General features: G+C 36.0%; 1 protein-coding gene and 1 long non-coding RNA gene across 2 annotated transcripts; both read right to left on the bottom strand.

The window, feature by feature from the left end:
• Positions 1 to 1966: 1966 nt before the first annotated feature.
• LOC140955186 (uncharacterized) lies at positions 1967 to 6207 on the bottom strand. Its single transcript, XR_012168954.1, has 3 exons — positions 6172 to 6207; positions 6030 to 6064; positions 1967 to 2320 (listed from the first exon to the last, which is right to left on the bottom strand). It is a non-coding gene; the product is annotated as an uncharacterized lncRNA (long non-coding RNA).
• A 104-nt stretch (positions 6208 to 6311) lies between these two features.
• On the bottom strand, positions 6312 to 12539 carry LOC118058109 (uncharacterized). The gene is made up of 14 exons (XM_073406538.1): positions 12406 to 12539; positions 11976 to 12135; positions 10792 to 10863; positions 10623 to 10691; positions 10476 to 10547; positions 10298 to 10369; positions 10141 to 10212; positions 9946 to 10017; positions 9793 to 9864; positions 9635 to 9706; positions 9467 to 9538; positions 9208 to 9279; positions 8753 to 8818; positions 6312 to 6372 (listed from the first exon to the last, which is right to left on the bottom strand). The coding sequence occupies exons 1-14, from the start codon at positions 12527 to 12529 to the stop codon at positions 6312 to 6314; spliced, it is 1128 nt and encodes a 375-aa protein (XP_073262639.1). The 5' UTR covers positions 12530 to 12539.
• Positions 12540 to 24995: the final 12456 nt, after the last annotated feature.

Genomic DNA, 24995 nt, shown 5'->3' with positions numbered 1-24995 from the left:
AAATTATTATATTAAATTAATTATTTAATAGAGTATTTAGGTTAATGACTAGTATAAATAGGGTTATTTAGTTTATTTTTAGAAAAAAAATTGAATATTTAATAATTATTAACTTTTAAAATTTTAAAAATTATAATTTTTTTTTATAATTTAGATATGATTTTAGGATTTATGAAATACATTTCTTTCTTTTTGTTATACCATATATTAATTGGTATTGAATAAATTAACTTATTAGATGGAAGAGACACTAATATCATCATCCCACCATATGATGCAAATGAAGGATGGAAGGCTATCTAAGGGGCTTTGAGGGCTCAAGACCACACATAAAATCCAATCACATAGAATTAATCAATTAGAACGTACGTTTAGTAATAAACATAAATATTGAGCAACTGAATCAACTATTGTATGGGTGGAAGGGACTTGCTCCCTTTCTCTCTCTGAACTAGGGTTCAAGTTTTATTATGCATGCCTATCACCTCTGCGGTGCTTTACATGCTCATTGTTAGAGAACCATCTCAATTCAATAACTTAAGCTTTTAGGTAAGGTCCTAGGATATGATTTATATTATTCTCTAACATACCCCCTCAAGTGAAAGCCATTTGGGCTTGAAACTTACACAGAACCACATTACCTTGTGCTTAATTTTTACCAAATAAATAAGGGTTGTGAGATTCGAACTCGTAACCACTTGGTCATCAAGGCTTTGATACCATGAAAGATCAAGACAATTGCTCACAATTTGATAGAAAAACTCACACTTTGCATTACAGTACTTAGTAAAATATATACACGAGAGGAGTCTACTTTTTGGCCGTGAATACATATGGACATTTGCTATAATTCGGGGGAATAATATCTGCAATAAATGGAAGGATTTGCATATGGTCATTTGCTATAATTCTAGGAGAATAATATCAACAGTAAATGGAAGGATTGGCAACGGTTGGAAACGCTAAGCTGTGGTGAGGATCTGTTGCTTGATCTGTTGCATATGGTCATTTGTTTGCTGGATCAAAGTCATTTGTTGCAGCTTTGATTTGTCTGAAGGTGAAGATACCAGTATGCAGATCTAACCCGACAAGTTCTTCCCAAGGAACAAAGAGGATATGTATTTATTAGTTGTTCTGCATGAATGATTCATCAAAGGAAGAACACAGATGGTTTTTGCAGTCCTACAAGTAAACAGCATTGAGATTGATAATTCCCATTGAAAAAGCCATTGTTAGAGAGTAATATAAAACCATTCCTTTAGCTTCGCCAAGCAGCATAAACCTTTGTATTGAGATAATTCTTTGACAAATGTATGCATTAATGGATAGACATACAGCAAATAAGATGAAGAAAATTGTTTATTGCCGTGTTATTTTAGTTACTGGATTCCTCACTAGAATTTGCAAAATCAAATAAATGTATCAGCTGTACCTCGATCCCTCGATTTCCTTCCTCCCAAATGACCTTTCCACCAAAGAGTGGATAGAAATACGAGAATGAGGAATAATGGCAAAACCACAGCTCCAGCGACAATGAATCTCTTCCTCCTGCCTTTATCAGGTGGCTTGAAGTCTAGGCAGAAATAGAATTGCAGCAAGAGCAAGTATTGTCAGATCACAGTACTAATTATTATTTGATTACAATGCCATTCCATTATATGTCAACCTACCAGATTCCACATCAATGGCTGATATTAGAGGACCATATGTTCCTTTTGTGGGAGACCTTGTGGTTCCTTTCCCAGCCCAATGAAGGCGGATCTCTAAAGCTCCATTGGTTACAGGTGCTGTATAATTATGAATGTATACCTTATCCACCCCTCCCGCTGCCTTCACTATATCAAAATCCTTCAGCACAACAATGTCCTGCGAGAACAATTCTTCAATTAAGCTGTCACCTATTGCATAAGGAATGAATCTATGATCTTTTAATTAATAGATACCTGAATATAAACATCAAATATCCGTCTTCCTAGACTATAGTAGGATCTGTTATCCCTCATTACTATCTCTGCAAAGTGCAGCTTGATTGTGTAATTCCCATTTACCAGACAGCGAACGTGGTATGTGAGAGACAAAGGCGTGAAGCGTGCATTTGTGTACAATACAGAGTTGTCCATTCTGAGCATGGACTTGTTTTGTGCTATGTAGTTATCCAAGGAAGAATCAATATCCCAGAAATGTCCTGTGGTACTTGTTTGCCAATCCTCTCTTTTGGACACATATTTTGCAGCACCTCCTGGCTCATCATCTGCTCCGTAGACGGTGTTTCCAATGGTGGCTTCTGGTCCCCCACAATTTATGTGCACTGAATATCGCTCTATATATAGAAATAAAAATGTTTATGGCACCGATATGATTAAACAAATTATAACACAAGAAATGTTAGGATCAGACCGTACGCTAAATCGGAGCAAACAGAACAGAATCAATTAAGATTTTGGGATGCAGGAGCATCCTTTTCCTCCTAGAGTGGAAATCGTGGTGGGACCCACAATGTAAATGCCCACAATGAATATAGGAATAAGTTTGTCCTACACCAGTTGAAGGTGTAATTATACAAAATAACATTTGTATAGGATTTTGGGATCAACTGGTAGTTTATTCCTACACCAGTTGAAGGTCTTAAATTCGATTTCTTTCCGGAGGTGGATGATGCAAAGCATCTTCCTCTTGGGATGGAAATACTAGTGGTCGGATCTGTAGGGACTATGGACACCACTTATCTCCACATTGATATGATATTGTCCACTTTGGGCCTAAGCCCTCATGGATTTGCTCCTGGGTTATACCCCAAAAGGCCTCATACCAATGGAGATATTTGTCCATCTTTATATACCCTTGATCCTCCCCATTTCTAGCCAATGTGGGACTTTGGTTGCATATCCAACAATCCTCCCCTCAAACAAAGGACCACCGAGCCTCCCCTCAAACGATCATTCATCTGTCCACTCTCTCTATCAACCATGATTCTTCATTCTCCACTTCATTGTGTTGGGGTCAACCGTGTTGGGGTCAGGACACGTCCATGAAGCATCCGGAGAGCACTACCTGATTTGAGAGTTTGCTCTTTCTAGGTCAACTCCTCTTCACCGTGTTGGAGCCAGGACACGTTCGTGAAGCACCTGGAGCACACCGCCTATCCAATAGAGCTGATCCACGGATTACATCGTGATTTGCTTGGGGGGGGCCACCACCTTTTGTTCGGCATTTCGAGGATTCATCCATCATGGCTAACTCCGGGGCAAGGCTCTGATACCACTTGACAGCACAATACTCCTTGAAACCTCCATCAATGTATTCTCCTCCATTATCAGATCTCAAGCATTTCAACTTTAGACCTGATTCAGTCTCAACCATAGCCTTCCATTTCTTGAATGTTTCAAACACATCAGATTTATTTTTCAGAAAGTAGACCCATACCTTCCTGCTGAAGTCATCAATGAAATTCACATAATACCGAGAACCTCCAAGAGATGCTACTGGAGACGGTCCCCATAAATCTGTGTGTACCAGTTCTAGCTTTCTTGGTCTTAAGGTCCTGCCAACCTTCAAGAAACTGACCTTCTTCTGCTTTCCAAGAACACAGCTTTCACAAATGTCTAGGTCGACATTTTTTAACTCTGGCAGCTTTCCCTTCGACTGAAGTATCTTCATCCCCTTTTGACTCATATGGCCAAGTCTACAATGCCATAACTGTGCTTGATTTTCTGCTTCAGTTGAGGCAATGATGTCTGCAAATCTTGTGGTCATATACAGGGTGCCGGTTTTCTTTCCACGAGCTAAAACCATTGCTCCCTTTGATACTTTCCACATTCCTCCAGCAAAAAGTATTGAATGACCACTATCATCAAGTTGTCCGACAGAGATCAACTTCTTCTTTAATTCAGGAACATGCCTTACATTCTGCAAGGTCCATATAGATCCATTCATTGTCTTGATTTGCACATCTCCTATACCCACAATATTCAGTGGTGTTCCATCGGCCAGATAGACTACACCGTGATCTCCTCCAACATAATTTTGCAGCATTTCATTGTGTGGCGTACAGTGGAATGAAGCACCAGAATCAAGAATCCACTCATCAATTTGACTTTGTACAGCAAGAATTAAAGCATCTTGTACCTCATCTGTGGTAGCGTTTGCAGAGTCAGCTTCAGGTTTCTTCGGTTTTGTGCAATTCCTACTGAAATGACCAGGTTTGCCACAATTCCAACATTCAACCTGCTTTCTGGATCCAAACTTGCTTTTACTTCTGTATCTGGATTTTGATCTGCCTCTGGATGAGCCTCTATCGTGTCTCCTCCCTCGAGTGTTGATGTTGAGAGTTGATCCTGAGCTTGAACTTTCACCCGAGTCTTTCCTTCGCACTTCTTCAGCCAAAATCAAGTCTCGAATGTCATCATACTTCAGTTTGGATTTTCCAGCTGAATTGCTCACGGCTGTCCTCATGCCTTCCCAACTGCTTGGAAGTGAAGCTAGCAAGATGAGTGCACGAATCTCATCATCAAACTCAATCGCAACAGATGATAATTGATTTTTGATGGTATTAAAGTTGTTGAGGTGTTGTGTCATAGAAGTGTTTTCGACCATCTTCAAGTTGAACAACTTTTTCATTAGGTGCACTTTATTATTTGCTGATGGCTTCTTATACATCCCAGACAAGGCTTCCATCAATTTTGCAGTGGATTTTTCTTTCGTAACATTGTGAGCAACTCTTCTTGATAACGATAGCCGGATAATGCCTAGAACTTGTCTATCAAGAAGTTGCCATTCTTCTTCTTCCATCTTTTCTGGTTTGCTTCCCAATAAGGGAAGATGAAGTTTCTTCCCATATAAATAATCTTCAATTTGCATTTTCCAGTATCCAAAATTTGTTCCGTCAAATTTTTCAATTCCAGCAGCCTTTATTTCATATGCCATTTTTACGAATTCCCCGATTCGAATTTCCCCAATCTGACCTTACAGATGTGTCCAGAACGACCCAAAACCTTGGAAATGACACTGAGATCACCCCAATCGGACTTCGGATGGCTCAGATTTTAGCAATCAAAATTTTGCTTTAAAGTACGGTTCAGATGCAGCCGCGTGTCAGCCAGAGTACCGCCTGCGCCGCACCGGATAAAAACTCAGTAGCGGTTCTGATGAAGCCACATGTCAGCAGATTAGACCCTCAGTCGCACCGGATCAAACCTCATAAACGGTGCAGATTAGGCCACGTGTCAGCCGATTAGTTACTGCGTCGCACCGGATTAGAACCCTTCAACGGTGATGATGTAGCCACGTGTCAGACGATTACCGTCTGAGGTGCACTGGATCAAAACCCAGATGGATGACGTGCAGGCGACGTGGCAGGTGTCGTGGACGTTGACCGTGCGACTTGCTGGCGTGGCGGGTCAGACCCGACCCGTTTTGCAGAAACCGGGCGAAGAAGGAGCGTGGCGCGCGTACGGTGCGTTGGTGCGCGTGGGCAGTGCTAGCGTTGGAGCGTGCGGGCGCGTGAGGGCATGCAGGACGTCGGTTCTTCGCCGGGTTTTCACGAGTGGATTCGTCCGGGTTTTCTCTACACGATGGTATGTTCAAAAACACGTTTGGTGAACTGTGATTTTTGAGTTTGGATCAAACACCCTCTTTGTCAATAACAAGCTCTGATACCACTTGTAGGGACTATGGACACCACTTATCTCCACATTGATATGATATTGTCCACTTTGGGCCTAAGCCCTCATGGATTTGCTCTTGGGTTATACCCCAAAAGGCCTCATACCAATGGAAATATTTGTCCATCTTTATATACCCTTGATCCTCCCCATTTCTAGCCAATGTGGGACTTTGGTTGCATACCCAACAGGATCCATGATGGAGTAAAAGGACCATTGCGTTTATGACTGAGATGCTATGATCCAATGAATATAGAAATAAATATATAGTCTAGGCTGACAGGTTGTTTATGACTGAGATGCAAATCATTTTTCTGTCTACTTCCAGGTGAAATGTAAAAGCGGATAGCTTTACAAATTTAAGAGTACCTTCAGAACAAGCACTCAGGCACTCAACAGGTTTCCTGGAAAGATTGGCCAGATAGAATCATCAGCTTATTTAAAAGAAATGACAGAGAAGAAGAAAATAAAATGATCTATGTTTTAGATATTTATCAAAGTAGAAGCTTACGAATAGTTCCCTCCCCAAGTACTTTTGAACAGATTTCTGGCAAGACAAGAAGAGTCAAGTTTTGTAGGTCATGAAGTGAATGGTGATGTAAGAAGCAGACTTTCAAAATCAAAGGCAAGGCAAGGAAAATGAAATCAATCTTACAGTGTGTCTCTACATTTTGCTTCCGAAGTAAAATTGTTGTAAGAAAGATCGATTTCGCTGCATACAAAGATAGCTTCCTTAAACATTCAGCCAGTATTTCCGAATTTTTTAGAAAATTGCATGCACATGTTAGCTTTTGGTTGCTATATATCTCAATGCAGAAGAGATGAAGACAGTTGGGATAGAAAGGACATGTCCTCGCCTCACGTCTTTTCTGATTTTAACAGATAAAAATTCAATCCAAAACTATACAAATTTATTTTTATATCTTCATCTTCGTCACTGTAACCAGACACATTTTTGTCCCTACTGTATTTGTCCTTTCTATTCAAGGACAATAACTAAATGAAACCTTGGAGATAGTTTGATCATTCATGCACAGCTGTACTGAAAACTATCTGGAAACTGGGAAGGATAATCTGATTTCCAGCTTCTCATCAGTATAGCTCTTCAAAGACTAGGACATATTATTAAACCTACAGACACGCATCTGTTATAGGATAAGGGAAACCTGAAGTTCATGATTGTTGTAACCCATTTTTGGGTCCCCATAAAAAAATAATAAAATAAAATAAAAAATTGAAAGGCTAAACAGTGCCGTTTTGAACGGCACTGTTCCCCTTTCTTCCTCGCCAAACATACAGCAGCAAAGAAGGAAAAAGAACGCATATTTAATGATGCCGGTCCCTCAAGCCCACCGACCGCCGGTCCCTCTAGCCCACCGACCGAAGACATTGGCTGACCACCTACCGCACCGCCGAAACTAAGGGAGGCACGCCTGGACAGCCGCGCCCGACCAGCCGCCGCATGACCTGTTCCTTGGCTCCACAATGGAAAAAACATGCTCGCGGGCTCTATAAATAGAGGGGGAAGAGAAGGGAGAGCAAAGAAAGAAGAGGAGAAGAGAAGGGAGAGAGAGAGAGAAGAAAGTAGAAGAGAAGGGAGAGAGAGCGAAGAAGAAGAAGAAGCAGAGAAGAGAGTAAAACAGAGGAGAGAGAGAGAGGAAAGCAGCACCGCCGGCCACCGCGAACAGCTAGTTCCGCCGCCGTCACCCCTGCCACATCAGTTGCTGCCAACATCACCACCACTCCAGGTAGCCTTGCCCGTCGTTTTTTTTTGTTGAGCTTCATCTGCGTGCAGAACGTTTACGTTCTGCAGCAGATGAAGATTAATTAGCGAGTTACTGTGCTGTGCACAGTAACTCGCTAATTAATTCACGGTTACTGTGCATGTGCACAGTAACCTGCAGATTAATTCTCTGGTTACTGTGCACACAGTAACCCCGTTACTATGTGCACAGTAGCTAACCCATTCTTTGGGCCAGGTTCGGCCCAGCCCATATATTTGGGCCTGATCCGGCCCATTTAAAAAAAAATATTTTTTTTTCAGCATTTTATTTTTCCATGTAATTTTTATGTCATTTTGATTAATATTTGGTGGTATTTTTTTTATGTTGTTAAAAATACAAAAATCTGATTTTTAAATACCCGGTTTTCGAAAAAAAAAAAACTTCCAAAAATACAAAAAAATTAAAAAAAAAAGAAAAAAATGTTTTTGTGCATACGGCCAAGTGTCTCAAAGCTAAAAATTCATATTGTATTTTTCATACACCAAAAAAATGTTTTAGCATGCATTTTGGCTTTAATAACCAGTTTATTAAAGTCAAGAGAATATTGGTCAATATTTCAAAAACAACAAAAATTTTATTTTGTTTGTCTCTTAGTATCCGGGGTATGACTTTACACGTAATGCATATTCCGGATATTTAATTCTTTTTTTTTTAGACAATAAAACCTGGGGTATGACATTACACGTAATGCGTATTCCAGATATTTAATTCTTTTTTTTGTTTGAACATTAGAACCCGGGGTATGACATTACATGTAATGCATATTTTGGACAATAGGAAACCACAACATGACTTAGATTTTATTAGACAAAACAATGCAGCCTACCTTAGGTAGGGCGTAGTTGGGGTGCTAATACCTTCCCTTTACGCAACCAGTCTCCGTACCCGATCTCTAAAGACCAGTTAAGGTTCCTAGTAACCAGAATACTAGGTGGCGACTCCCAGTCCATTTTTAGCTTAGAGACAAAGAACTCCTTGTCTCACCATATTTTCCATGCCAAATAGACAACATACCACACCCTCATGAAGGGTTGGGGTGGACGATCGTCGCGCCGCCGCACACGTGCGACAATGATTAAGCTTTTGGGTTGAGAATGTTCAGATAAAGGCGAACAATAATTCAATAAAAATAATATATTGAATAATTAAATTATTAAACCTACCTAAAGTTGATCATTTCTGTCTTTAAGGGGAGAGTTAATGCATAAAATATTCAATAATTCTAATTGAGTAAAAAGAAAATATATTACAAACAAAAATCTCAAAAATCATAATTTATATACAGAAATTAAGAAAAAACTAACATACTAGCGAGTATCTCTTTTGTCGATCCAATCTGGGATGGGCCCTGTAAGCATGTTCCTTGTAAGATACCTATGCAGAAAGTAAAAATTGTCATTTGGTTGAACATTTGCCCAAGGCTATCATTGTAAAAAACTGTCTGGAGGACAAGTTTATCATCATAATTGCTGTACTCTACCATGAGAATAACTTGAAAAAAGGATTGAGCTATCGGATCAGCTCTGGTCAACGTTTTTATTAAAAAAAATTAATTTTGTTCCATTCTTTTCACAAGATATTGACCCGATCAGGTATGGACAGGGTTTGGCCAGGTTGAATAGGTTCAACAAGAATCTTGGCCCTGGTCATGCTCCGAGTCCTGGATTTTCTTGGACTAGTTGTCTGACTGGTTTAGGTTTAATAATTATGCTTTCATATGGCAAACATTAATTTCAGAAGGTAATATAATACAGTATACTTACATTTTCTCCAAGCTTTTTAGGCCATCATAATTTGTTGGAAGTGAACCATTTAATCTGTTGAAACTGAGATCCCTGTTTTCGAAAAGAAGGGGGGGGAAGGGTAAAGACCATGGTTCATAATGCATTTTGAAGTTATTTACAAATAATAATGTAGCTGCAATCTAAAATCAGCAGCTCTAAGTATCCATGAGATTCACACTTCAATCTTCATGTAGATGAATGACAGAATGGATGATATACAAGGGATAGAGTAAATTACAAAATTTTCAGCTTTGCCATTCTGGTCAAATATATGGGAAAATTTCCTGACAAGTTGCAGTTGCTCAACATCCTGCAATATACATTAATTTCATGTAAGCTAAATATATACTGTGTTGTAAATTAAATTGATCCTGGTATGAGAGTATCAGCTGCCAGAATAACTCACAGATAGTTAATGCCTGCTATAGATTCTAGGTTGGGAAACTCTGAAGCATCTCCAAGTAAGTTACTTATTTTTCTGCTCAATATTAGACAGCATAAAAATGTGAGATGTTCGGGATAAAAGTTGTAACTGCGACCATAAATTTAAAACAAGTATCTTACAGATCAGTTAGATTAGTCAAGACAGAGATGTTCAAAGGAATGGGTCCAGTGAAACCACCAGCTTGGATCTCTCTGTTAATACAAAATTAAAGGGGGATTAGGGTTCTGCTTCAGTGATGAGATTCAGAGCTTGTGGTAGAAACTAGCACATACAATGTATCAAGTTGTTTCCAGCTCTGAATAAAATCAGGTATTCTTCCAGTGAAGTAATTGCCGCTAAGCCTTCTGCATTCGCCAAACGGAAAACACAGAATCAAGAAACTTGGAGAGTAAAGAGATGCATCTGTAATATCAAATACTGCAACTAATGAGTATGATACACAATAACCACGAGAAATGAGAGCCTACAGTTCCTTCAATCCGGTAAGATTAGTGAGAGCCGGGGGTAACTCTCCAGTGAGATAATTGCCACTGAGAGTTCTGCAATCACAAAAGGAGAAAAACACTTAGCATTCAATAATCAGTTAGGACTTAATTTCTAATACAAAAGCTTGAATGAACTGACAGATTCTTCAGGTTAACCAAGCCTCCAAGCTCAGGGGGAACAGTTCCGGAAAACATATTGTCCTGAATGTTCCTGCATAAATGCCAACTCTCAGGATTACTCCTGACTAAACAATTGAACAGATTTAAATATGAAAAGAAAAAAAAAACAAGAAATTGACTAGTAGAAAAATGCATACAGGTAACTAAGTGTGGTAATCCTTCCCAGATAGCTAGGAATTTTTCCTGTCAACCGATTCACGCCGACAGACCTGTTGTTTATACAATCTATTAATTATGAGTAAGCAATTCCTTGGCTAGAAAACATGAAAGCAGAATTTTCTTACAATGTTTCCAGCTTGGTATTAGCCCATTCAGGTGGTATATTGCCACTCAGGTAGTTGGCCCAAAGACCTCTGCAGAGCCGATAAATTAAGTTCTAATAAAACCGAATCATACGATGCAAATTCACGGTGCTCAATCTGTAGAAACGTAATAATTTGAAGCACTGCTTACAGATGTTTAAGGTGTGGAAGTTTCTCGATAGCCTTTGGGAGAGTACCGTCAAGATCTTGCTTTTTGAGATATCTGCATTGCAATAACACATGCAACCCATCAACTCCTTTAGTTTTTTTAAAAACTATTAAGAAAATGACTTATTGAATCGATCTTAGTTAACATGTCAAGTTGTAACCGAGAATTATGTTAGCTTATAGAAAAAAAATCAAAATAAATTATAAAAATCAATTACTAATAAATTAATTTAATGTTAAATGATAAAATAGAAAAGAAAAAAACAAAACAACCTACCCAAGTCAACCACGATCAACCTCCAAACCAAAACTCGAGTTATGAGATCGGGATAACTCAAAAGAAAAAAAATAAAAAAAAAATATGAAGTTCAATTTCTAACGAACCCGATGTTGAAGGTTAAAATTGTACAAAAAATCAATTTAAAAAAAAAAATATAAGTTAACCCGAGCAAATCTATTAAACCTATAACCTAGAACAAGAGACAAAATAACTTCATAAAAAAGCAAATAAAAAATTACAAATCTATTTTTCTAATACATCTAATGTTGAAAGTTGGAATCAAGAAGAAAAAAAAAACCAAATCATTTAGACCGAAATAACTCAACGGAAATCAAATTGAAAACAACTAAAAAAACTCGATTCTCAAAAGCCTAATAGTGGAGGATAAAATTAAAAAACAAAATCAGTTGTTGAAGAGTAAATTAAAAAAAATAATTAAAAAATGACTAAAAAAATAAACCAAATTAACTCAGATTTACCTATCAAACCCGTGATCTAGGTAATAAGATCGAGATAACCTCATAGAAATTAAATAAAAAAAATGACTAATCCCAATTAAAAAAAATATTAAATTTAAAAAAGATAAGAAAAAATTTAAAAAACTAAATCCAAGTTAATTTGTTAAACTTGCAACTTAAATCATAAAATTAAAATAAATTCATAAAAAATATATAAAATGTCACTACCAACATATTTTAATGTTGAAATCAAGAAAAAAAATACATGATATTGGTATATAACTTAATAAAAAGAATCGAGCAAAATTATGAAGCATTATGAGTGTGAGTAATTTGTTAATTCCCTGGACTGGGCCCGTCAGAATCCTTCAGACCTCAGATTAAAAATTGAAAATAAAAGCATGGAGTGGTAAGTGTGAAGAGATATACATGCCAATAACGTGGCACGGTTCTCCAGGAACTGAGCAATTGCAAACAACTTTATTGTCAGCTTCTAGCTTTCGAGGTAAAATTGTATCATTGCACAGTTTCATATTGCGATTCCAGCCTTTTTTGCCCAGTTGTGCTGCTACTTCAAGTAGAGCTTCCACTGCATAAATCACAATTAAATCTCAACGTCTAATTCTGGGATGATTAGCTGGTGGCTTCTACAATGCCTTGCCAAGAAATGTTTGCAGAAAACACAGAATTCTGTAAGAAAATCACTGCATGATGCCATTACTAACATGGTTACAGAATTCGGAAATACAATCACATTTGATGACTGCGTTATCGAAGAGTGTATGAAAATCAAATTATATATATATATATATATATATATATATATATATATAATATATGTATGTATGTATGTATGTACCTTCATCAGGAGCAAGGCTCAAATCTTGGGCCTCCAAGTTAATTGCTCCCATGCAAAACATTAGTAACATAAGCACAAGTAAGCTAGACATGATTCTCAAGATATCAGAGAGTGCAGGAGCCATCTTCCTTAGTCTGCAATCCACTTCAAGAGTTATTTAGTAGGCTGCCTGGAGATGCATTATTATAGTCGACCTTTCATGATGTGGGGTCTTTCTTACCTTGTCTTGTATGCTTTCAGCAGGCACACCACTGGTAGGTGGGGTTAGGAGTCAACCTAATACTATTGAATTTTATTGGGTGTTAGATATTTTTAATTTTATTTTATTTTTATTTTTAGATTTGTTTTTTATTTAATTCTTTTATTATATGGTAAAGAAAAAATAAATTTATATTACTCTTTTAATAATAAATATCACGGGAAATTAGAGAGGAAGTATCCGAACTAAGGAAGAAGAATTTTACGTTCACGTATTCATTTGTGTGTGAAACGGAGAAAAAGAGACTCACTTTATATAAAAGTTTTCATATTCGAGCCTCACACAGGTAGCTTCCTAAAAAGATGGTATATCAACATGATTTGATTATTATCTCGTGATAATGGAAACAGAAACAATAAAACCATATATATATATATTATATATATATAATATATATATATATATATATATATTCTGAAATAATTTTACAATGAGTTTTAAATTTTTAAAATAAAAGATACAGAGAAGAGATGCTATATTTTCAGACATAATATTTTTTATTTTTAAATATCTTTATAAAATATATTTATTAATCCAATTGTATTGAATAATCTCTCAAAATGAAATATCATAAAGAATATCATTTCAAAGTTGGATTCCTACCAGTCTCTCTCTTGGGTGGCTCTATGAGTTTCCGTGTGTTGGTTTTCCAGTCCTCCACACTATTTCACCAAAATACTAAATTAATTTTTTTTATTATTAATTTGAATGTCCGGTCAACTTGCGCACACATTGACTAGTCCCACAAGTCCTAAAACTAATAGCCATGTAAATCTCTAATAGTTATTATATTAGCAATTACAGAATGTAAATTTATAATTTGAACACATCTCGACTAATTTTTTATATTGTTATTATTATTATTATTATTATTAACATTGACAAAGTATTTTGTTTCTACAGACGAATGCATTAGAGAATTAATATAAACGGTTATATAAAAACAAAAATTGAAGTTTAAAAAAGAGAATGTGTTAGTGAGTTAATTTAAATAATTTTTGAAATTATTAAGTTGAATTTTTTTTAATTAAAATAATTATTTGATACGATAAATTATATCATAAGCAAATTAAATAATTAATATACGACTGAAATCTTTTTACTCTGATAAAAAAAAAAAATTAACATAGGCCTTAAAATGCTATCTAATTTCCAATTCGAGGCATTACAACTGCATGTCTTCCTCTAAACATTAAAGAATCTGCTCATCTGAACCAAATTAAAAATATATATATGTACCTTCATCAGGAGCAAGGCTCCCAACTTGGGCCTCCAAGTTAATTGCTCTCATGCAGAACATTAGTAACATAAGCACAAGTACGCTAGACATGATTCTCAAGATATCAGAGAGTGCAGGAGCCATCTTCCTTCGTCTGCAATCCACTAGCTTTTTTTTTTTTTTTTTTTGTAAAATCAAGAATAAATATATAATAGAAAAAAGAAAACATGAGCAGTGTGAGCATATTATAGAATAGAATTCTAATATAGGATGTTGTAATCATTACAGTTACTCATGTATATATCAGAATAGGATTCTAATATAAGATGTTGTAATCATTACAGTTACTGCAGTGTTCTACTGCCTCTATATAAATAGGAAGGTTGGCTAAGGCATAACCCAACACATTCTATTATTCTCAACTTGGTATCAGAGCTACAAAACCCTAAAATAAATTAAACATAATTTTCTCATAGCCTCCAACCTCCCTTTTTCAATGGAACAACCACCACATACATCTTCAAATTCTACAGCACCAACAGTCCAACTTTCTTCTTCTCCGACAGTGCAGCCCTCTTCTCTTGCAGCGCCTCCTCTGCTTTCCTCAACTACGTCACCGCCTGGATTCTCCTCTACCATGGCTGGTGAACGCCTCCTCTTGCAGCCCACGTTTGCTGCCTCTACTGCCGTAAGCATTATCTCTCTTTCTCACACTCATCAAGTCATCTCCCTCAAATTAACAAACACCAATTATTTATATTGGCGTATGCAAATGCTACCTTATCTCCTAGGCCAAGGAGTTTTTGGTTTTGTTGATGGCTCCAACACATGTCCATCAACACATGTTCTAAGTGCTCTTCTTTCCTCCCTATCTATGGAAGTTTTGCATCTTGTTGTTGGTTGTCAAAGTTCTTGTTCAGCTTAGGGCACTCTTGAGCGAGCTCTCGCTTCCACCTCCAACTCTCGTATTATGCAACTTCACGGCTCTCTTCAGGATCTTCGACAGGGTGATGAATCAGTAACTCAATTTATGCAAAAAGCGAAGGCCTTATTTGATGAATTGGCTGCTGCTGGTCGGCCAGTTTCACTTGAAGATTTCAATTTATATGTGTTTCGTGGTCTTCGGGGAGAGTTTAAAGACTTAGTTACCAGTCTTATTACCAAGGCTGAACCTTTATCATATGCAGATCTTCACAGCCATCTCCTCACACATGAATTTCTTCACAAATCTTCTGCTTCCATACATGCTCCTCTGCTGCCCACACCCAGCATTCCATCTTCTGCTCTTGTTGCACAGCGCCAGACTTTTGACTATTTTGGCCGTAGTAGGGGCCGCTTCAACGGTGGCTGGCGTCCCAACCAGTCCAACAACAGAGGCAACCGATTTGCTGGCTCCAGACCTGATCACCGCAGCTTCCAAAACTCCTCCTTCGGTGACAATAGGCAAGGCTCTTGGCAGCGTAATAGGGGGCAGAATCCACGCTGTCAACTGTGTCAGAATTTAGGCCATACAGCTCCCCATTGCCCTCAATTCCAGCAACGAGGTTATGGCCAACAACCTACTGCCAACCTGGTGCAGCGCAATCTCTCCTCAACCGATTCTGTTGATTGGTTTCCAGATACCGGTGCCAATCAACACGTCACACCTGATCTTGCCACCTTGACCGCTTCAGAACCGTACCTTGGTAATGATAATTTGCATGTTGGTGATGGTAAGGGCCTTCCTATATCTCATCTTGGTCATACAAAAATATATACACCACATCGTTCTTTCACCTTATCTAATGTTCTTCATGTTCCTGCAATCACAAAACCTCTGCTCTTTGTTCAGAAATTTTGTCTTGATAATAATGTTTATTTTGAATTTCACCCTCGTGTGTTTTATGTCAAGGATTTCAACACCCATGAAGTCCTTCTCTCAGGTCAGAGTAAAGATGGTCTCTATGCCCTGACCAAGTCTTCCGTCACGTCAGTTCCCCAAGCCTATTGGTCTCCCTGCACTTCTGCCTCTGCGATTTATGGCATCGTCGACTAGGTCATCCTACTTCACGTATCTTTCAATTGTTAATCTCGAAAATAAGATTATTTGTAACAACAAACGTCTTAATTTTCAATGTCAAAGTTGTCCTTTAGGAAAAATCATTGCGTTTGTCTTTAGGACCTACTGGTCACAAAAACTTCTGCATCCACTTGAATTAATTTTAGTGATGTATGGGGCCCTGCTCCTCTTTTTTTCTTCAGATGGCTAATCGTTATTTTGTTATCTTCGTTGATGCTTATACTAAAATATGTATGGTATTATCCTCTAGTTGCCAAGTCTGATGTTTACTCTGTTTTTTCATCAATTTCAAACTCCTTGTCGAACATCAATTTTCCTTAAAAATAAAATCTGTTCAAACTGATTGGGGTGGTGAATACCGAAAACTATCCACATTTTTTCAGACCATTGGTATTCATCATCGTCTGATTTGTCCCCACACTCATGAACAAAATGGAACAGTAGAGCGTCGTCATAGGCATATTGTGGAAACAAGTCTTACTCTTTTAGGGCAATGTAAAGCACCTTTTCGATTCTGGAATTATGCTTTCGAAAACCTCTGTTTATCTTATAAAATCGCATGCATACTCCTATTCCTTGCCCATCGCTCTCCGTTTGATTGTTTATTTCAACGGTCTCCTGATTATCATTTTTTGCGTACCTTTGGGTGTCTTTGTTTTCCTTTTCTGTGTCCATATAATAATCATAAATTGGATTTTCGTTCCTCTCCATGTGTGTTTTTTGGATATAGTTCCTCGCATCTTGGTTATCGATGTCTTGACATTGCATCTCACCGTATTTATATTTCCCGTCATGTTCGCTTCCATGAACATGTGTTTCCATTTGATAATTCTAAACAGATTGCAAAGGTCTCCACCACAACCCCCACCCCACCCACTACTATCACCCTCCCAAATTTGCTAAACCACCCATCGCTACCCGCTTTCACTAGCCACCCAAACAGCCCACAACACTCCGCTTTGCCACTCCAAACAGCCACCCGACCACAACCTCCACCCATCCCTTGGCCATCATCCCATGCTTGTTTGTCTAACCCTTATGATGCAGGTTCAGATCGTCAATTGGTCTCCTCTCCTCATGGTCTTGGGGCACTTTCTAGTCCCTCCTCTGCTTCGCCCTCCCTGGCTAGCACTCCTGTCGCTTCGGTCTCTACCTCCAGCCCCTCCTCTACTGACAGTCCTATGCTTGAGGCTACTTCTTTATCATCCTCTCCCGCTGGTCTGCAACTTATGGTTGATTTGTCTTCTTATTAGCTGCCACAGGTCTCCTCGTTACAACCATCTTCCCATGCGTCTCCACTAGCACACAGCAGACATCCTATGACTCTTAGATCGCGGCAGCCGAAGACAGCTAATCTAGTTGCTTCCACTGCCGCTACTTCTACCTCCACACGGGTACTGTATTCTCCCTCTTCTGAGCCTTTTGCATTCTCTGATGCTGACCGATATGCAGTTTGGCATAATGCTATGTGTGATGAGATCACCGCTTTACGCGAAAATCGCACTTGGTCTTTGGTTCCATTTCATCCTTCGATGAATGTTGTTGGCAGTAGATGGGTATATCGGATCAAACGTCGTGTTGATGGTAGTATTGAGCGCTATAAAGCGCACCTTGTTGCTAGAGGTTTTACCCAGCAGGAAGGTATTGATTATTCTGAAACCTTCAGTCCAGTTATTAAGCAAGCCACTGTCCGATTGGTTTTCTCTATTGCGGTTTCGCGAAATTGGAAGATTCATCAGCTTGATATTCATAATGCCTTCCTCAATGGTGTTCTTACTGAAGAGGTCTATATGAAACAGCCTCCAGGTTTCGTTGACTCTTCTCTTCCATCTCATGTGTGTAGATTGCACAAATCATTGTATGGTTTGAAACAGGCACCGAGAGCATGGTACACTCGTCTAAGTGATTTTTTGCTCTCCATCGGTTTCCGAGCTTCCAAGGTTGACACCTCCCTGTTTATCTTATCTGATGACTTAATATCTTTTATTCTCTGGTGTGTTGATGATATTCTGCTCACGGGTAGCAACTCTTGCTATACTTCATCACCTTATACAGTTACTCAGCTCGAGTTCAAGCTTCGTGACTTAGGTGCTGTTCACTACTTTCTGGGTATTGAAGTTCAGTCTACCAGTATGGGGTTTAATGCTGCGTCAAATAAATATATTCTTGACATCCTCACTCCGAGCTGGTATGACTTCCTACAAACCAGTTGATACTTCTCAGTCTCCCCTTCGAAGTCATTTTATTATCGGATCATTCATTCTCTGATCCTACACGATTTCGTCAAATTGTGGGTGCTCTTCAATATCTTACCTTCACCCGTCCAGATATATGCTTTGCTGTTTAACAGAGTCTGTCGGAGTCTTTATGCATGCTCTTACAGATTCTCATTGGGAAAATTTATTACCGGCGCAGATGATCAACACGTATTTTACGTGTATCTTAAAAGGTACGGCATCTTATGGTTTCCATATCACTCGAGGCTCCTCTTTTTCTCTACATGGCTTTATAATGCAGATTGGGCTGTAGTAGTATTGAAAAAAATGATCGCAAGTCACGGGCGGCCTATGTCTTGTCTTATTTTGGTCAGACGCCGATTTCGTGGAAATCCGGCAAGCAACGCACTGTGTTGCTTGCTCCTTCTAGCTGAGGCTGAGTATATAAGCCCCTTGCTGATGGTCCTTTTCCCTACGCTGAAGTGATAAGAAGTAGCATTGGTACTTTCAATACTTGTTAAGCAGATTTGCAGGTTCCTCAGTCTCTGCCCCTACCATTTGGTGTGATAGATCTTGCGTGCTACCTTATCTCTCAGCAAATCCTATCTTCCCATGCTCGTACTAAGCATGTTGAAGTGGATTATCACTTTGTTCGTGAATACCGTCGTTGCCAAGAAAGAAATTCAGATTCGTTTTATTCCCTCTCGAGATCAAAAACTTGCCGATGGTCTTCACTAAAACGCTTCCTGTTGCATCCTTTACTGCTTTTCGATTCAAGCTTTCGGGTTGACCCCCACCACTCAGCTTGAGGGGCATTATTATACGAATAGGATTCTAATATAGGATGTTGTAATCATTACAGTTACTCATGTATCTTGATCAGAATAAGGATTCTAATATTAGCGATGTTGTAATCATATTACTCCTTCCCTGCGTCAGTGTTATTTGTTCTATCTTATTTGATGTATGGACTCTATATAAATATAAGAAAAGAGTTTGGCTAAGGCACCAACCCAACACATTCTATTATTTCTCAACTGAGCAGAGTTTAGCTACATAGATTGTAGCCTAGGGTATCAACCTAATTATAATAAATAAATACAAGAAAACCTATACCTTACTATTAGGCCAAGCAAAAACAAACCCACACTAAATCAGTAAATTAAGCAGACCAAGCTGAAATGCATTCATAAATTCCCTGGTACAGGGATCAGCACCTCATGGTATACCAGAAGGAAGAGTTGAGATTCCCGATCCATCCTGCAGCAAAGTAAAACAAAAGCCATAGTATATCTTCCCATATTGGCTTTTGTTCCTCAAATATCAGGTTGTTCCTAGCATTCCATATAGTCCAAACAATGCTAAACATAAAGCCCCCCCAAACAGATCTTTCAAACTTACAGTGGTTGCCCTGCAAAAGACCTAGCCATTGCCATTGAAGGTCGTCAAAGCCATACGGCATTACCCAGCTCAGATCTCTCCAAGCTACAATTTTGTTCCATAGTTTCCAAACCACTTAACAATGCAAGAGGATGTGGGATACAATGTCTGAATGCTGCTCACAAAAAGGACACCTATTCTCCTAAAGGCTTAGAACGTGCCTCTTCACCAGGAAGGCTCTTGAAAAAAGCTTTAATTAATGAAATGGTCATTTTCAATTATTAATTGATCATTAAATGATTGAAATGAGTTGTTTTTTTTTTCAATTTTTTTGAAGACTAAAATTACCCCTCCACTAAAAAAAATTGAACCGGTGGGCAAGAATATTTATGCTTTAATGTTTTTTACAAAATTATAAAATGACTTTTATGTTTTTAGAATAAAAAAATAAAGGGGCAAGCATTCAGGGGTGTTTTTGTCTTTTTACACAAGTATTTTTATTAATACAAGAATCATTAAGGATGTTTTTGGACTTTTTGTTATAAATAATTAATTTTTTTAACTCAGGAGGTTATAGTTGTCAGGCTTTCAATGCAAGGGTGCGTGAGAGTTACTCGCACCTTTTGGGCAGCTTATGTTGCTTTTTCTAGTGGTCAAATCTGTTGTTCTGCCATGTCATTGGAATCGCCGCCTCGCCCAGCTTTTCCTCTTGGTGTGGCACGTGATAATGATTTGTTATTGGTGGTCATTTATTTTTCTTTCTTCATTCTTTTCTCTCTCTTCCAGAGAAAATGCATGTTTTTCCTATTTTTTTTTAAATTTTAGTCCTTATATAATTATATTAGTCATCCTTGGCCCTTAAATTACAGTTTTTTTTTTATGTTATTTTTTCTAATTCAGTCATTATTTCTTTTGATTTTTAATTTTTTTTCTTTGGTTTTTTTGTTAAAGTTTTGTTATTTTTCAATTTCATCCTTCAATCAAAGTTTATGTTATTTTTTTAATTTAGCCCTTACTCTTTTGATTTCCTTTTCCTTTTGTTAAATTTTTTTTCTTTTCAATTTAACCCTCCAATTTAAATTTTTGATTTTCACGCTCATTATTTTAATTATAAATTTTTTGTTTGATTTATTTTTTTCCCCAGTTTCATCCTTCAGTTTTTGATTTGTTAGAGATTAAGTTCATGGTTTTTCTATTTGTCGTGCTTCTGATAGGATAACAATGGATCACGAGTTTTAAAAGTTAACACATCTAAGGATTGTTTTTCTCATTTTCTCTTATGATTTTATCATTCTGCATTATTTTTTTAAAAGATTGATTTTGTGGTTATCTTTAATTTCTTTTCTATTGTTTAATCTTGATATCATGGCTTAAGTCATGGGTTTTGCAAGTCTTTTCGAATATAGATGTCTTTTTTTTTAAAAATGTTTTGTTGTATATTTATTTTTTAAGAATTGTTTTCCTTATTTTATATAGATAAGCTTTATTTTATAAAAAAATATTTATTTTACAAAAAATATTTTTGATATGCTCGGTCTTGCATTGTATTTTATTCATTTTAATAAATAAATTTAATAGATAAAAACAAGAAGATATTTCATTTTTGTAAAATCAAATATCTTGATCTATATTCATCTCATGATTTTTTTTCAATTTTTTCTTTTAATTATTGTTAACAATTTTTTTGTTTATTTACATAGATAATTTTTGATTTATTTATATTAGATATCTAGATAAATGTTTTATTTACACTTGAAATTTTTTATATAAAAAATATGTTAAAAACAACTGTAATATCCAGATTAAAAAAATATATATATATAACTTGCTGCAGATTACCGAATACAGGTCAAAGATTTAGTAAATAGACAAGCACACATGAAAATACACCCTTGTCTGTACTAGAACGACTTGTGCCCTTCCATTTTATCTCTTCGTCAACAGGAAGATTGTTAGCTCAAAAATAATAATAAATTATCATTGGGAAATTGGAGAGGAAGTATCGAGATATGTTTTGTTTTTTTTTTTGTGTTTTAAAAGTATTTTTTTTTATTTTTTTTTTTGTTTTAAATTAATATTTTTTTTGGTGTTTTTAGATTATTTAATGCATTGATGTCAAAAACAATTTTAAAAATAAAAAATATTTTAAAAAACAATCACAAACCATACTCTCAAACACGGCTAGCCGCAACCACGACCAAACTCGTTGTATATAAAGATTTCATATTCGAGCCTCACTCGTTGTTTCTTAAAAAGATAGTATATCAACGTTTTATTATAAAATATTTAATTATTATCTGATGATAATAGAAACTGTAAACAATAAAACCAAAAATATATTTAGGTGACACATAAAAATAAAAATTTTCTTTGATATAATTTTATAGTGAATTTTTATAATTTTAAAATAAAAAATACAAAGAAAAAAATAATATATTTTTGGAAAAAAATATTTTTTTTATTTCTAAAAATATCTTTATAAAAATATATTTATTAATCCAATTATATTGAATAATATCTCAAAATGAAATATCTTAAAGAATATCATTTCAAAGTTGGATTCCCTACCGGTCTCTCCTGGGTGGCTCCATGAGATTCCGTGTGTTTTCAAAATTTCTTATGATTTTCTAGTCCTCCACAATATTTGACCAAAATATTGAAGAAAGACTAGGGTATTGAACCTAGCTCTAATATTTCAAATGTAAAAAAATAAAATAGAAATTTATATGTATTTTTTATATTGTTATAATTACGCTATTCTATTACAAGGAGTCTAAGTATAAAAAATAAAAATAAAAATAATTACAAGAAAATTGCATTAAATAAAAATATATTCTCTTTTGAAGAAACATTTATTTCCTAACAGATAGAGCATTCTCCTCATTTTGTCCTTGCTGTAAAACAAATGGTTGCCTAGATCGGTTTTCCTCCATCGCGTGACATATAACAGTAAACATCATAACTAGGAGAATAACTCAATTGATTAAATTTTAAGTTTGTTTTTCAATAATCACGAGTTCGAGTCCTTTAGTTATTGGAGACTTATATAATTGTTAATTTTAAGACCCGTAAAATTAGTTAAAATACACGCAAGCTAGCTGGACACTTACATCAGTAAAAAAACAAAACAGTGAACATCATAAGTTCAAGCAATAGCAAACACATCATATTGTTGAAGGACTAAATTGTGATTATTCTCATTGTTCAGGAGCAAATATTTACTTTACCATGGGGTCACAATCCAATAAAGCATTTCTGAACAATCAAATTAAAGTAAGGACGGGTTTGGGAACATGGACACTACTTCCCAAACAGAGTCTAAATCAAGCACATCTAAGCATCTTATCAATCATTTCAAACAAACAGGAATAAACAATGTATCACGAGTTTATATATCGCTATGAATAGCAGAAATTATTAAGTTTCCATTATTATATAATAATTTTGATAAGTTGATATAAAAAAAACATATTATTAAATGAAAACAATTTTTTAAAAAAATAATAAAAAATTATTTACTTCGTCAAGCTGAAAAGGCTGATTATTTCCAGTATTATATAATAATAATAAGACACTAAAATGGTATACAAAGTCAAAAGATCTTAATTAATAAAAAAAAAGATTTATAGCTACACAAATAAAAGCATTGAAAGAAGTTTTTATAATTAAAAAAACTAATATACCAAATACACAAATCATTGAGAGAAGTTTTTATATATTTTTAGCTGAAAAATATTTTTTGAAAAAAAAAACCAAAATATCCTTCCATTAATGCAAGGAAATCATGTTCCGAGCCTTCCAGCTTATTTGAACCAAAGTAATGAAAAATAAATTTTCCACAAAAAGTAATGAAAACAGGTTATATCGCAACCCAAAGACCCCTAGTATAGTTTTTCACCAAAAGTCTCTTGGAGAGGATAAAGAAAAGAAATAAAAAAAGGAAATGGTGAAAACGTTGAGGAATATTTTAGTTGTTTCATCGACATATGAATTATGTGTTAACCTGCAATATAAAATATAATTTTATGAAAAAATTAAGATAAAATATGGCCCTAAGTAATTTTTTTCAATAAAAAAATAAAAAATAAAAAGTGATGCTGCTTCTAGCAGTGCAACTTTTAAAAATAAAAATATAAATAAATAATTTAAAAGGTTGTGACAGGTAAAAGAATTATTTTAATTTAATATTTTAAAATTATAAAAATATAATTTATATTATTCTTTGACTGAACATTTAAATTTATTTATTCTGTATAATTTCTCGTTTAAAGGGATAGTGCAACCTTTTATTTTATTTTATTTTTAAAATTGCGTTGGTAAAAAACAATACTACCTGTTGAATTTAGACTACGTTGTTTCCATTAAAATAATTAAAATTCAATAAGTTATATTAATGGAATATACACGACAGCTTTGATAATTATTTGTAGTGGGTAAAAAATATTATGATTGCACTGATTTTTATCTTTTTTAAAAAAGAGAACCTTCAGATTTCGCATGGTTTATTTTATTTTTTTATTTCCATTTTTTATGTTTTTTTAAATTATTTTAACATATTAATATCAATAAATTATTTTAATATATTTTTAAATAAAAATCAATTTAAACCAACAGTTGTCTCGTAAAACACCTATCCTGTGACTCCTGTCAAGTCATATACAGCTTATTTGAAGATATTTATTTAATTCTACACAAAGTGAAACTCATTTCAGCTGTAAGATTGTGACTGCTGAGAAGACTATTAATGGGCATCCGTACATGTTAGGATCATTATTAATGATCTGGATACAGATCCCTGGGCTGATGAAGATGAAGGACCATCCATGTTCTATCTGATGAATGCACGAGGGACCGAGTTTCGTCGATACTCAGACTGAGATTGATCAGAGTTGCCTCGGAAACTCTTAAACCTCAACGAATCGCCAAATGTACTTGGATCCACGACTAATTCCTGAACATCACCCTTTCCTTCAAGCATTCTTACTACGGCAGACATTGTAGGTCTAAGTGCGGGAGATTGAATTGTGCATAGCAGTGCTACTTTAATCATCCTAGCTGCTTCTTTCTTCTTGAAGGCAGACCCTAATCTTGGATCAACAAGCTCCATTGTGTCTCCATTTTGTTGTAAACTCAGCGCCTGAAATAAACCACAAGGCAAAAGTAAACAGACATGTAGCTGTTTTACTGTCTCATGTTCGAGGAGTCCGTTCTTGATTAGATGAGACAACTTTAGCAGTGACTTAATGTTAAGGTGGTTCTCAGAAGTATTCTGTCTTCGAAGATGTCAGACCTAGTCTGCTTTGGAGCTTAAGTTGCCTGCAAGGAGTAAATGGATATGACACAACTTACCCAATCTAGGAGGCATACGAAACTTTCATTATGTTGGAAGCTCATGATGCTCATCCCAGCAACAATTTCCAGTGCGACAATACCGAAACTGTAAACATCTGCTTGTAG

This window comes from Populus alba, chromosome 19, assembly GCF_005239225.2.
Source record: "Populus alba chromosome 19, ASM523922v2, whole genome shotgun sequence".
Taxonomy (NCBI): domain Eukaryota; kingdom Viridiplantae; phylum Streptophyta; class Magnoliopsida; order Malpighiales; family Salicaceae; genus Populus; species Populus alba.
This window is presented reverse-complemented; position numbering and strand designations above follow the sequence as displayed.